The sequence below is a fragment of the Alosa alosa genome, chromosome 8, assembly GCF_017589495.1.
Source record: "Alosa alosa isolate M-15738 ecotype Scorff River chromosome 8, AALO_Geno_1.1, whole genome shotgun sequence".
Taxonomy (NCBI): Eukaryota; Metazoa; Chordata; class Actinopteri; order Clupeiformes; family Clupeidae; genus Alosa; species Alosa alosa.
In genome coordinates, this window is record NC_063196.1 from 30,162,921 (window position 1) to 30,176,500 (window position 13,580).

General features: G+C 43.0%; 1 protein-coding gene across 1 annotated transcript; it reads right to left on the bottom strand.

Moving 5' to 3' along the window:
• Positions 1–674: 674 nt before the first annotated feature.
• faxca (failed axon connections homolog, metaxin like GST domain containing a) lies at positions 675–12,064 on the bottom strand. The gene is made up of 6 exons (XM_048249962.1): positions 11,608–12,064; positions 8,655–8,790; positions 8,029–8,225; positions 7,338–7,555; positions 6,021–6,137; positions 675–5,214 (listed from the first exon to the last, which is right to left on the bottom strand). Exons 1-6 carry the CDS (start codon positions 11,865–11,867, stop codon positions 4,889–4,891), a joined length of 1,254 nt encoding a protein of 417 aa, XP_048105919.1. The 5' UTR covers positions 11,868–12,064; the 3' UTR covers positions 675–4,888.
• Positions 12,065–13,580: the final 1,516 nt, after the last annotated feature.

Consider the following 13,580-nt stretch of genomic DNA (forward strand, 5'->3'; position numbering starts at 1 on the left):
TTTAGAGCTGACCTACTGTAAGACATTTCAAGACACATCTAGGTGAGGAATTTCGATTGCTGGGATGAAGGTGCTAATCTGTAGTATTTCTTATTTGGGGTCATTGGCCTTAAGTAATAAGAGAATCTGTACTTACTGGGCAGAGAGAGTAAGGATATCTGAAGTGTTAAATGCTTATATTATGACTCATTGTGTTTAGCCTCAGCACTTTTTCAGGCATTGCAGTGGCCCAATAGTCATTTTAACTTTGGTTTTAGCTTTTGCTGAGGGAAAGACAAAGCCTCCACATCATACATATGTGTCTGGTTATGAAAAAAGTTGATTGAATACCTGAAGGAATCTACATGAGTTACAAATAAAATGGTACTTGCAGCACACAATTCTGGTCAGAGAAGAGCTGTCATGATGGGTGATGGCCAGCAGAGGTCAGTAGCTAGCACTTACTCACCCTCCTCATCTTGTCTCTTCAACATCAGTTGATTAGAGGTTCTAATGGATCGATGAATGCACAGATATGTACAAATATACATAGACAACTGTGTGTGCTTGTGTTTGTGTGTGCGCGAGTCAAGAGGAGGTTGTGTGTGTGTTTAAGATTCAGAGAGAGATTGAGAGAGAGAGACAGAGAGAAAGAGAGAGGGGTGCACAAGGACCACCAGCGCACTATGGTAGGGTAAAATTATCATTGTTATATTTAATGACTTCATTTCCACACAGCCACTCACCTCTATCTATCTTACATTCATAGGAAGTTATTGGTACATCTTATGTTACAGAGGGTCAGTTTCATTACACTCCTTCCCCATTCTATTTACAGTATATCACTCAGAATAGGTTCAAGGGTCACAAGCAATTCTGGACACACACAACACAGGCTTGCATAAATGGCTCTAGAGTCTACTGTATGGATCTCAGCACGGCTAGGACGTGACGGACAAGGTTGGTGGGCAGATGTTGTGGGCATTTGGGGGAGGGATACGAGGGCTGCATCTCTGACCATTGTCAGAAGGATTCGTCCATTTGGGGACAGGAGGAAAGAAGAGGGAGAGGAAGGAGAGGAGGAAATCTCGTTACTTGGGTTTCCATAGTTACAAGCTAAACAGCAAAAAGCAGAGATACAGTGGAGGTTGTAGTTAATTGGAGGGGGCAGGGTGGTGTTCGGCTCTGTGTTCCTTTAAAACTAGTCAAAAACTGCCACAAGGGGGGGTCACACCAGGAACAGCTTGCATACACAAGGGAAGGTACAGGTCCTCTTTGACATGAGGTCAAATGTTTTACATGGGGTGAGGGCTGTGGTGAAATTGCTTCCGGGTCAAGGGTCAGGATTTGGCCACACTGTCGCTGTATCTGCTGCATAACTCTACGTTCACAGCACAACAGGGACTGCACACACATAAACAAATGACAAAGTATTGCACTCCTATGCGCTCCGGCCTGAATTAGTTTCTGCAATAGTCAGAAAGACATTAGATCATGAACACCGAAAAAATAAATATATTCAAAATATGTCAGTGCAAAACAAATCTCATAAAATATCAAAGAACTATAACCAAAAAGAATACAGTACATTGAATTAAATAACAATTATTTGTCTAAAAACAATAGATACCATTGTTTACATTTTTTTTTATTAAAAAAAACAACATATTCTTTCATAAGAAATTAAATTCAAATAAAATAATACTGGCTCTGACATCAGGCACAAACATCAAAAAAGAAATCTGGCTGTATGTGTGTGTGCTTATCTGGCCTTCAATGCTTTTGATTGATGGCACACACTCACACACACACATGCTCTCTCTCTCTCTCTCTCTCTCTCTCACACACACACACACTGCAGTACCAGTGGAGAGTGGGTGATAGAGAGAGAGAGAGAAAGAGAGAGGGGGTGATAGAGAGAGAGAAAGAGAGAGGGGGTGATAGAGAGAGAGAAGCAGGAAGCGAGTAGAGGAAAAGAGACAGCAGATTGGAACATAGCAGGAGTTGTATTTGTGTATGTATGTCACAGATTTAGAGAGAAAGTGAGAGTATATAACTATGAGAAAACATTGACGAGATGTATCTAACATAACACAGTTCATAAACCACACACAGTACAACTGTGCTTTTGTGTTTTAACTGTACATGATTTTGCCATGAGTAGGCCCTACACACTAACACACTCCTGGCTCTCCCATCAGTTCAGTGCACACACACACACTGCTTCATCTCTCTTAGAGACACACACAGTCTATTTGGCATGGGAGGGAGGGGTGAATCAGACACTAATGACTAGAACCCTCTACAGTTGTATGTGTGTTTCTGAATTTGTGTGTGTGTGTGTGTGTGTGTGTGTGTGTTGTTGTTCTTCCACTTTGCTGCAGACTGTGCAACCCCAGCTGAGCTCCATCTCTGCCTGACTACGAGCCTGTGGATCCAAGTCTGCTCATGCGTGATGGTGACTCACTCATGCAGCATATGGACACACACACACACACACACACACACACACACACACACACAAACACAGGTGCTCATATACTCACACAGGTACACAGGAACACAGCTACGTACACAAACACACAGACACACAATGCAGTAATGCCCATTCCCATCATAACAACAGAGAAGCATTCTGAAATGCCTGCAGATCTATCTGAGCCACAAGCTTTAGTCTAAAATGGATGAATCAATCGCCTCAGTCAGCACAACATGAACCTGGGTGGCTTTAGGACCTCATGCCAGCCTGGATGCTACTCCCCTTTGCTCAGTCAGCACAGGATAGAGGACAGGTCACACACTTCCTCTAACTAAGGAATGTCTAGTCTGCACGAATGTGAATGAGTAATTTGACCTAATAGTGCTACGAGAATGAGCAAAGGGGCCAAAGCCAACAGAGGGACAATAGTGGACTGCAGCAATTATTTCACTTAAGGAGACACTGCTTTGTCACAACAGCTGGTAAATTTCCACTCATCAGCTGCCCAAAACTACCATCATCACAGCTTTAAAACACTGCCTGAAGGGGTGCACCTCCCTCTCTTTGGGATGGCAGGTGGCTGTCTAACATAAGGCTTTAAGAGACTTCACCTGAAATAAACTTCAAAGTCACAAACACCAGCGCTTCTTGGATTTGTAGATGACTGGTACATTTCAGAAAGTGTTGTAAATAAAATTGCAATAGCATTGTCAAATTTTCCTTTTGTTTTTTTGTGCACCACGTGTCAACGCCTTTGAGTTTAAATGTTAATAATTTCGTGTGACTCTGTATTCCTCATGCGTTGGCCACAGTCTTTTTCAAAAAATGCTGCCATCAACTGAAGCATTTCTTTAAGGGACTGGCCAACATCTTCTGTGAAAGCAATAGCGGTTTTAAGAAGACAAATCACTGCTAATTGCCCCTAAAGACATAACAATCTCTCTCTCAATGGACAGCATGGGTGTCTGATGCCTGACAAACACCTGTACAGATCCATCAAACCAGAGACAACACAGACAACACCACCCATGCCATTATCCACCAGATTCAGGGTCACCCTTTCTACCCCCTCGTTTTTACCCCTTTCTCTCACATTTGCCCTCTCTATCAGTATGCACCTCAAAGGTTAAGCTCAGCTCAACTGCTCTGAAAAAGAAAACAAACACACACACTTACATGCCACACACACACTACAGTGGACGGATCAACAATGAAAGAAATCCCAGCTCAAACCACACACACACACACACACACACACACACACACATGCACACACACGTGTCTCAGAAGCTCCTGTGTGTTTTGTAATTCCTTGTTGTCCTCGGTCCAATCCAGACGTTTCCGCTCGAAGGCCCCTTGGACAGTAAGCATGCACGGGGTTTCACAAGGCAAGGCAGGTCCACTGAGGGCCTCGGAGCCAGTTGGTCTGGACCACATGCTCTCTGTAGAGTGGGAGATGGGAATAGCCGCACAAACCCCTGCCAAGCACTTCAAGATGTCACTGAAACAAGCTTGTCATGTACACTAGTACTTGTATTAATAACCATTTATATTGTTTATACTGTTGAATTGATTATCAAATGTGTTAATATTAGTTGATCAAACTATTTCCTTCCCACAATTTAGGTATCCCATTCTGTTATTCTCAGATTTGTTCAGTCATCTTCCAGTAGATGCTTTAATCATGTCAGTGTTAATTGGTCTCGGAGCTGATCAAGGCTAGATGCAGTGCAGAATCTACTGCTGTCTGGATTGAGGAGGTTGTTAGTGTTCCAGACAGGCAGCTCGTAGACCTGTCCAATCACACACAACACACTTAAGAGGCTCACAAACAGTACGCACACAGTAAGCATGAGTTGAGTATGTGAGTTCATATACCGTAGTATTCCTTAAGAAGCATGTCAATATCAAATTGACATGCTGGTTGCTAAGAGACAGAGTAAGCTCATGTCCTCATGGCATATTAAGATCTGTACCAACCGAAGGCATCTGAGAGGCGCGCACACTATAAAACTCTAAAAACAGACTGGCTGGGGAATGTAGTGGACATGCTGTCGCAGCGATGACTGGCCGCATCGAGGAGGTAACCTGACCGTGGGTGGAGTTACTCAGCAACGGCGTCATTGACTCCCGCTCTCTCTCTCTCTCTCTCTCTCTCTCTATCTCTCTCTTTCTCTCTCTCTCTCTCTCTCTCTTTCTCAGTTCCTGCCCTTTTCTCCCCTTCGCTTTTCCCCTGATGGTTTTATGCTTTCGTTTTCTCCACCTCCACCACCATCATCATCCTCCTCCTCATCATCATCTGTGTCATCTTTGTGATGCAGTCATCAACCCCTCGTGGGGTGTTCTTCGAGAGGAAGGCAGGAGAAGGAGGGAGGGGGGAGTTTGGCAAATGAGTACAGGAGGGCTCCGTGCAAGGCATTGTGGGAAACTTTAACCCTTCAGCTGATCCATGTCTGAGACCTCGGTGTCCATGTCGGAGTCGAAGAGCGACTGGCCTGTGCGGTCGCTATCCGGCGTGTGCAGGTTGGAGTCTAGCGGGTGTGTGTGTGGGTGCGGGGGCGTGTGTGTGTGTGTGTTGGACTCGTCCTGGAACGTGTCGGTCCGTGAGTACAGGCCCAGGTCCAGAAGGTGGGAGGACGAGGCGGTACTGTCATCGAACGAGCCGTCGTAGTAGAAGTCGTCCACGTCCACGAACCACTCGGGCCAGAATTTCCGACGGATGCGCTCGCAGTACATGGCTAAGTTGATCAGCTCACCTGCACAGGACGGAGGTCACAGGGGTTAAAGGTTAGGAGGGGTCACCTGACCTATGCTCATACCTGCCTTCTCAGTTCTCGCCATTAGTCTTTGATATTTTTCATGCAATAACACAAACATGATACACATACAGCACCTCCAAATCTCTATCCCCTCAAAACAGGTTTGCTATGTGTTTGTGATGTATGTATAAACTATGAGTTCTGATGGAGGTCTGTAAGAAATATATTCAAAGATCCAGTCACTGTGTTTGTATGTGGCAACAACAACAACAACACCTTGCATTTATATAGTGCTTTTCAATGCACCTAAAGCACTATATAAATGCAAGGTGTTGATGTTGTTGTTGTTGGTGTTGGTGTTGATGTTGTTATTGTTGTTGTTGATGTTGTTGTTGTTTGATGTTGTTGTTGTTGTTGTTGTTGTTGTTGTTGTTGCTGTTGTAATATATGGTGAAACAGTCTGGTTCACCGGGGGCAGCTGTGGCCTACTGGTTAGGGCTTCGGGCTTGTAACCGAAGGGTTGCCGGTTCGATCCCTGATCAAAAATGTGGGCAGAGGAAGTGGTTGAGCACTGCTCACCCATGCCCACATCCATGGCTGAAGTGCCCTTGAGCAAGGCACCTAACCCCTCACTGCTCCCCGAGCGCCGCTGTAGCAGGCAGCTCACTGCTCCGGGTTAGTGTGTGCTTCACCTCACTGTGTGTACACTGTGTGCTGTGTGTGTTTCACTAATTCACGGATTGGGATATATGCAGAGACCAAATTTTCCTCACGGGATCAAAAGAGTATATATATACTTATACCTTTGATCAGCTGTTCTGGACGAGTTCCCGGCAGGGTCCACATGGCTTGGGCTAGATGGCCAAACACCGTAGCGTCCACCGCGGTCATCTTCGGCCCCATGATGTACTTCTTATCACCTGCAAGGTGTGTGATCACTGTCAATAGCTAATTACTCTCAGTGATAACAAAAGCTGGTTCCAATACGAGATTTGTATTGATGTTTATCTTTAACTGATATATGAACAGCTCTGATATAAATTGATATAGCTTTGATATACAGTGTATTATGAATTCTTATGTATTTATTTGCTTGGACATGCTGTAGGATGTATTGTGTGTATATTCGATTACAAAACGAGTGGCAAACCTGTCTCATAATAGCTGTAATTCAGCTTAAAAGCCAGGGGAGGGCAGCACTGTGACACTGCAGTAAAATTTTGTAAGTGTTTTGAAAGACTGCTGTATGGTGTATAGCATTGTGAGGTGACATACAAGCTACAGCTAAAGGCTAAAGAGTAAAGCACTGAAAGTGGGTTATAGGCCTATATACTTATACTATATAACAGCCATACATTTTCAACTGAAGTATACAATTTGTTCTTCAGCATACATTTCTCATTTATCAAACATATTTCTTGAAGGTCAAATGCTTCATTACAAGTCAACAAAGAACTGCTCATCAACACTGATAAAGTATCTTTGTCATTCACACATAAATATAGAATCATAAGCATGTCACATCAATGCCGGTGCACCATGATGTGATGGGCAGAATCACATGACATTGAGCTTTTCAATGTGTTATGATTATTGGCTATAGAATTATTATCATTATTATTATTATTATTATTATTATTATTATTATTATTATGACTATAATGTTGGTTTGCTTTCCTACATGTTATCTATGAGATGCGTGGTGCTTAAGAGCACGACTAGTGCTGAGGATGGACTCCGATGCTTTGCTTGGCTAACCTCTTAGTTCTCACTCCAGTGGTTCTGATATCCTGATGGATGATCATGAAAACAAAGCAGGACTGCGATGCTCTATGCTGTACTAAACTAGACTAAAAAGGTGAACTGTGAAAGCTGGCTGCATAATTCTAATTCTCACACACTGATTTTACATCATAGCCTAACATCATATCATTATGGGGAACAGATGTTAGTGAGGACACGAGGACAAGAAAAAACAACAACAGTAGATATCTGATACAGACAGAATACACAGTATAACAACTCATGTTCATACACGACTCAGACACACTTACACAAACAAGCACAGACACACACACACACACACACACACACACAGACTACATTGACCTGTACAGTACCTAGCAGAATGGCGAGGGTTCGCATGTCCTTCTCCATCAGTGCATACACCTCCTCCTTGGAGAAGCGTCCGATGCCGTGGCCGAACATCTCGCGCTTGACGATGCCGCTGGTCAGGTGACTCAGGATCCACTTGAGCACGTGGCTCAGGGGCCCGCTCACCGCCAGCATCTCCTCCGTCTTCTCCAGGTTATCCACCCACTGGCAGTATGCTATTGTCCTGCTCACACACACACATGTAATATAATATAATATAATATAATATAATATAATATAATATAATATAATATAATGCTGTCAAATATGCATTCTTAACTAAAGATTTAACAGTGCACTACTGTCCTGCCCTCTGCCACATATTTCCTGTACAAATGTGTACCAAGGGACTCTTGAGTACTCATAAATATGCTTCATGTCAACAACAAGTGCTACTAGCAAACAGTGAGTGAATGTTGTCCTGAGCCACTATGTTATAGTAGGCTACAGTAAATGGCTGGTATGCACTATGTATAGCACTATGTTATAGTAGGCTACAGTAAATGGCTGGTACTGGTACTGGTCAGACAGTCAGGAAAAGTTCAGCATCTTTTACCAGTGGAGTGTGTGGTGTGTGTGTGTATGTGTATGTGTGTGTGTGTGTGTGTGTGTGTGTGTGTGTGTGTGTGTTGTGCGGTGCGGTGCTGGCTCTCTCACCAGTAGAAGTGCTCCTCCACCATCTTGGTGACGGCATGGGAGATGGCCATCTCCTGTGGGCTAAGGCTCTTGTTGAGGGTCATGCCCAGCTTGTCCTCCAGGAAGTCCATGATGAAGTCCGTGCCACACACCTGCTCCTGATTGTACTCGATCCAGGGCATCTTGCCCTGCGGAGACAACTTCCCATCGAAGTAGTTCTAGGGAGGAGGAGGAGGAGGAGAGACATGTGAGGAAGAGCATGGAGCAGTGGGCAACCTCTACAGAACTAGCCAAGTCAATGCAATGCAGATTTCAAAACAAATTTATTATTTGCTATTAATAGCTGGATGAATTCTTTGAGAACATGCCAAGGTTTTACAAACAAACTCGTCATCTTATAAGGATGACCTTGCAATGATGCTGTTAGACTAAACAAAATGTTATTTACAGTTATAGTAATGTTATTCATAGTTATATTTATAAATGCACTAAATGATGATGATGGTGTATCATCATAAATTCCAAATACCACTTACAGTACATGGTGTTTGCAAGGGACAGTCACACACACACTAACACTGTGTCACAAGTCACACGCAAAGACTGTGTGAATCCGTTCACCTCACTGTCCTCACACACACACTCACCTGGTAGGGCAGACCCAGCATGCGCAGGTAGGTCTCCATCTTGAGGCAGAAGGGGGACAGGCTGGGGACCCCACACTTGGGCCGGGAGAACTGGTGAAGGATGATGGCATCTTGAGAGCTCAGCTCCTGCTCCTTCCTGGGGGGCATATAGATGGCTGGCGGTCAATTTAAATCTCACACTCGAAATTATCCTCCAAACTATTTTACGCTGGATGTGTTTCATGCTGAATAGTTCATAGTTTTGTCTTGTCTACTGTACTGTACACGTCAGCAGCATGTTGAGCTAGAACCACAACAAAACAAAACAAAACAAAACAAAATACCTATTATCAGAATATCATCAGAACACTTATAATAATTTATATCATCAGAACACTTATAATAATTTATAAACACCTAATATCAGAACACTTATCAGAATACCTATCAATATCATGAAGGCATTCAGTAGATTATGTGAATGCAAGCAACTCCAGGGATATTTGTATTTAATTTACAATGTGTGGCATACAAAAAATGTAGTAACATTTTAGTTTAGCAAACACATGTTAACCATTAATACATAATACATACACTAATATCTGCATGTATTAACGCTCACCAATGTCTGTATTAAGCTTCATTGCACATTTATTAGGTATTTTTTTACTGAAAAATGTCTTATTCCCATTCAATAGGTAAATTATTATTGGTAATTACTCTTGGTTAATTAGCAACTAGTTGATCTTGGTCTAAGGTTACTGGTATAGTATGTATCACATCAGAGAGTTTATAGACTACTAATACACTGTCTGACTATGTGACTTACAGTGGCAGAATAGTAACATATTAAGATATATCAGCAGGCTATAAAGTTTCTAATTTGATCCATACTATATATTACTAACCTTAGATCAAGACCAACTAGTTTCTTAATAAGGATTTACCAAGAATAAGTCACCTATTCAGTACAAATAAGACATTATGTTTAATGTTTAACATTAACATACCTTATTGAACGGCAATACATACACATCATCACATACCCTTCACCATAGATAGATAGATACTTTATTGATCCCCTAGGGGGAATTCAAGATTATCATGGTTTTATTTCAGTTAGCCTAATACAGTAGCTCAATGCAAATCAAACCAGCTATTAGGCTAACTCATAAAACCATGATATCTCTAGGTATGGTGAAGGGTATGTGATGATGTGGGCTATTTTAATTCCAAAAGCCAAGGGAACTTTATCAGGGTGCATAGTATCCCGGATCCATGAAATATATGGCCTTTAAAAATTAAAATCTACCTGCCTCTATGGAAATTTAACATAGGGGTTCCTATACTTATGTAACGTTTATTTATTCATTCACAAAGAACATTGGTGTCCTTAAAGGTTGGATTTTTCCTCAGTTTTTAAATTAAGGCATTAAGATCAATTTACAAAAGATGATTTTTTTATTCCTTTTTTAGCATGGCTGCCTAAACTTAAGCACACCACTATACATAGTATAATAATGAAAATAAAGCTGAAATAAGATCAAATATACTGAACCACTGAATTGTTTTTAACTACAAAACGACACAATACATGGTTACAGTAAAACATTACTTAGACATTGATAGCATTTGGCTGTTTATTATGGCTTATAATACAACAGGCCAGGTATCTACTGACTGAAATTCTTATGATGAACATATCACCTGGACCAGAGCTATATAAAGGTATCTTCTATAAGGCTCTGACCTGGACTGTTTAGCTCAGGTGTAGTGTTGCAGCCTACAAATGTGACTATACAAAATACTTTTATTTCACCATCAGCTGTGCATAAACTCATTTTCCTTTTTAGCTGGTATCCTGAGAGGGCCTGGAAGCGCTGGTGTGCGTGAGTGCACAACACACAAATGGGAGCTGTTCGCCTCGGAGGGGTGCTGAAAAATATGTTTGGACTCGCATCATGGAACATTTACTGCCTTGTTTGCTAAATTTTGTTGCTATGCGAACTGACTGCAATCAAAGAGCCTTCAAATGACCTTACAACAGCACTGATTCAACGAAATGTATGGCAAAGTGAAATGTAATTAAAATTGAATTAAAAGGGAAGATATAACCATCTCACGAAGACTCTAAACATGCTATATGAACTTTACGTCCAAGTATGTTTATTTTTCTGACATTTTATAGTGTAGGCCTATGGGATTGTGGATTATGGCCCATATCACATCACTGCAGGATTCCCAAGATGTCTCTCTGTAGGCCGGCTGCTAAGTAGGCTACTCTCTCCAAAAACACAACGGCAAAACATTTTATCTCAAGCGTTAGGCCAGCTTGCGTCTCTGTGAAGTGGCCATGGTTGTTAATAACCATCTTTCACGTGAGAGGTCGATAGAGGTCATTCTGACACAACTGCAGTATTTCCTCCAGGGCCGCTCTTGACAATAACACGAGTAGACATCTCTGAAAATGCCCCCATGGCACTGTTATCCTTGAAATATTCAAAGCCAGAAATAGGCTTTTTGGACAGCTAACTCGAATGTCACAGTCGCACTTTTCTTATTTAGCATCCAGCTTAGAATAAAGCACAATTTCCAGACTGAGTTGTGCCCGTCCTTTTGAAGAAAGGCAGCTCAAAAGGTTGGGTTATTCCGCTCGTGCGAGTCATTAGGGAAACACGGACTATGCTTCAAGCGCGCTCTTACATCACGTTTTACTCGACTCATGGCCTCACGAGCGCTATTATCAACGTTTTTTTTTCCCCTTCTTGCACATGTCCCCCGCCCGCCACCCCTTCCTCCCCAAACCACCACCGCGCCCAGTGCCCTCAAATGGCAAAATTACACAGGGAACATCATAAATTACTAAATTTACACGTACACTCGTAACCAAACCCCCAAAATACAGATGACACGATATCAACAGTGAGTCGTGATTTTCCTCTGCCATTCAGTCAGAGTGTCCTTAGTAGCCTACCTAATAGCCAGCAGCTCATGCAGCAGATAGGCAGCGGCAGCGAGGAGAGCGCCCCCGGTCAGATAGAGCGTTTTCCTCCACCAGGAATCCGAGCCCAGAGCCGACATGATCCCGGCGTAGTCCTGCAAGGGATAGGCGATGATGTACCCATATAACGAATACCGCTCATCCGAGCCGCACAGGCCGAATGAGAAGCTCTGATTCCGGCCAAAATCAACCACACAGGCGGGAGACCAGGCGAACCCTACTCTCCAGTACATTCTTCTTTCTTCGTCTCCTTTTTCCGCCCTTTGGCCCCTTCAGGATTCAGCAAGGGAGGCTTCATGGATGCTAATGGTTCTCGGCGAGGGCCGGTTCGGGACTTGGGAGCTCGGGGGAAGCGGGCATCTCGCCTGGCTGTCGTCCCCGCGTCGGGGTCGGCATCCTCCGCAGCCGAGCACCGCCGCTGTCTGGCAGAGGAGTGACGTCACGAGGAGTGTATTGCTCAGCACCCCCAACACCACCTCACTCGCGGACACACAGATACAGGCTACAGTGTCCATCTCCGCTTATCCTTGAAAAATGTCAATAGCACATCACATTCCAGCACCTCAAACTATCATCACATAGCCTGTTAGGGCAACAATACCCCACCTAGCGCTACCTATGGCAGGGTCCTTTTGATTTCTGAATATTACATAACAGCTTCTGTCCTGTTGCAAAAGTAAACAACAGGACGCACACACCGCCAACCGAACAGCAGGTGTCGCTGCGCTGCAGTCTCTGGTTTAATCATGTAAGTGACATTCTGACTCATCAGGGGGACATTTGCTTAACCTCGAGCTGCTGACAGAGACGCCCAGGCAAATTATTTGTACCACAATGGTTCAGTTTTATTACTCGAGATCGGTTAACTTAGCCCAACTTTCAAGTAACAGCAAAAGCGTGGTTTGTGAGATAAATGGAGTGAATTCGAATATTGACCACTTAAAATCACAGTCACCCCTAAGGGGAAGTTCAATGCAGTAAAGGGAAACAAAATGGAAAAACAACAAAATAATCAATACATGAATGAAAAAAAAAAAACATCTGCTGTGACCAGGTCCAGGTGGTATTTTGGTTTGTCTTCAGATTCCACCAATCGGTCAGCCAATTTTCTCTCACAAGGCATCCCCGTACACACAGAGGCAGATATTTCAAAGCAAGTAAGACATGCAACAGAAAAAAAAAGATGTCTCTACACACAACAGTAAATTTTACTTTTCTATAAGAGAGCGTGCAGACTTTGGGCAAATATGGGGATGTGTGATATGTTTTTTTAAACAGGGCTGTCGGTCACAGTTGGTCAACTCATATAGGTGAGCCCCTATAGTTTGTCAATGGTAAACAGTGGTTAGAACTGTACATAAGGCCTGTGTCTCTGTCTCTCGCTCACTCACCCTTACAAGCACCCACACAATCATTACAGCCGATCTGAGAACAGCAATGAATACCAGGAATGATTTAAACCAGCATGTCACCATCACAACACACTAAAACAGATTAAAAATCACCCAAACCACTACAGTACATCAACATCAGCACAAAAGAGAGAGCTTAATATGTTTGGGTTGATCAGTCAACGATTGATATTATATTTATATAATTTATTCTGAGCTAAACTAGATTAAGCAGAAATGAAAATAAACACTGGGCACTATATAGGGATGGTTTATGAAGGGAGCAGTGAGAGGGTTGGGTTGGATGAGGAATCAAAAACGCTGCAGACGTCACACAAACACTGCCCATAAACCCCCAACTATACATCACAAATCAGTGTCCAATCAGATCACGGCTCTGCTTCCTCGTGGGTTTGTCTTTTCATTCAAGAAGCCAATCAGACGGCTGTTACAAACAGCCTGCCAGCCAATCAGTTGGTGATGTGTGTCCGCTTAGGAAAAATGAAAAAGGACTGCTCTACTCCCTGAGGAATGAAAACATCCCATATGACACAC

Bases quoted from the DNA above. Each gene is read 5' to 3' on its own strand.
- faxca (XM_048249962.1), bottom strand. From the start codon at position 11,867: ATGTACTGGAGAGTAGGGTTCGCCTGGTCTCCCGCCTGTGTGGTTGAT. The intron at 6,138-7,337 runs GTACTGTACAGG...CACACCTTGCAG, and splicing joins AACCCTCGCCATTCTGCTAG to GTGATAAGAAGTACATCATG. The intron at 5,215-6,020 runs GTATAAGTATAT...CGTCCTGTGCAG, and splicing joins TCCAGAACAGCTGATCAAAG to GTGAGCTGATCAACTTAGCC.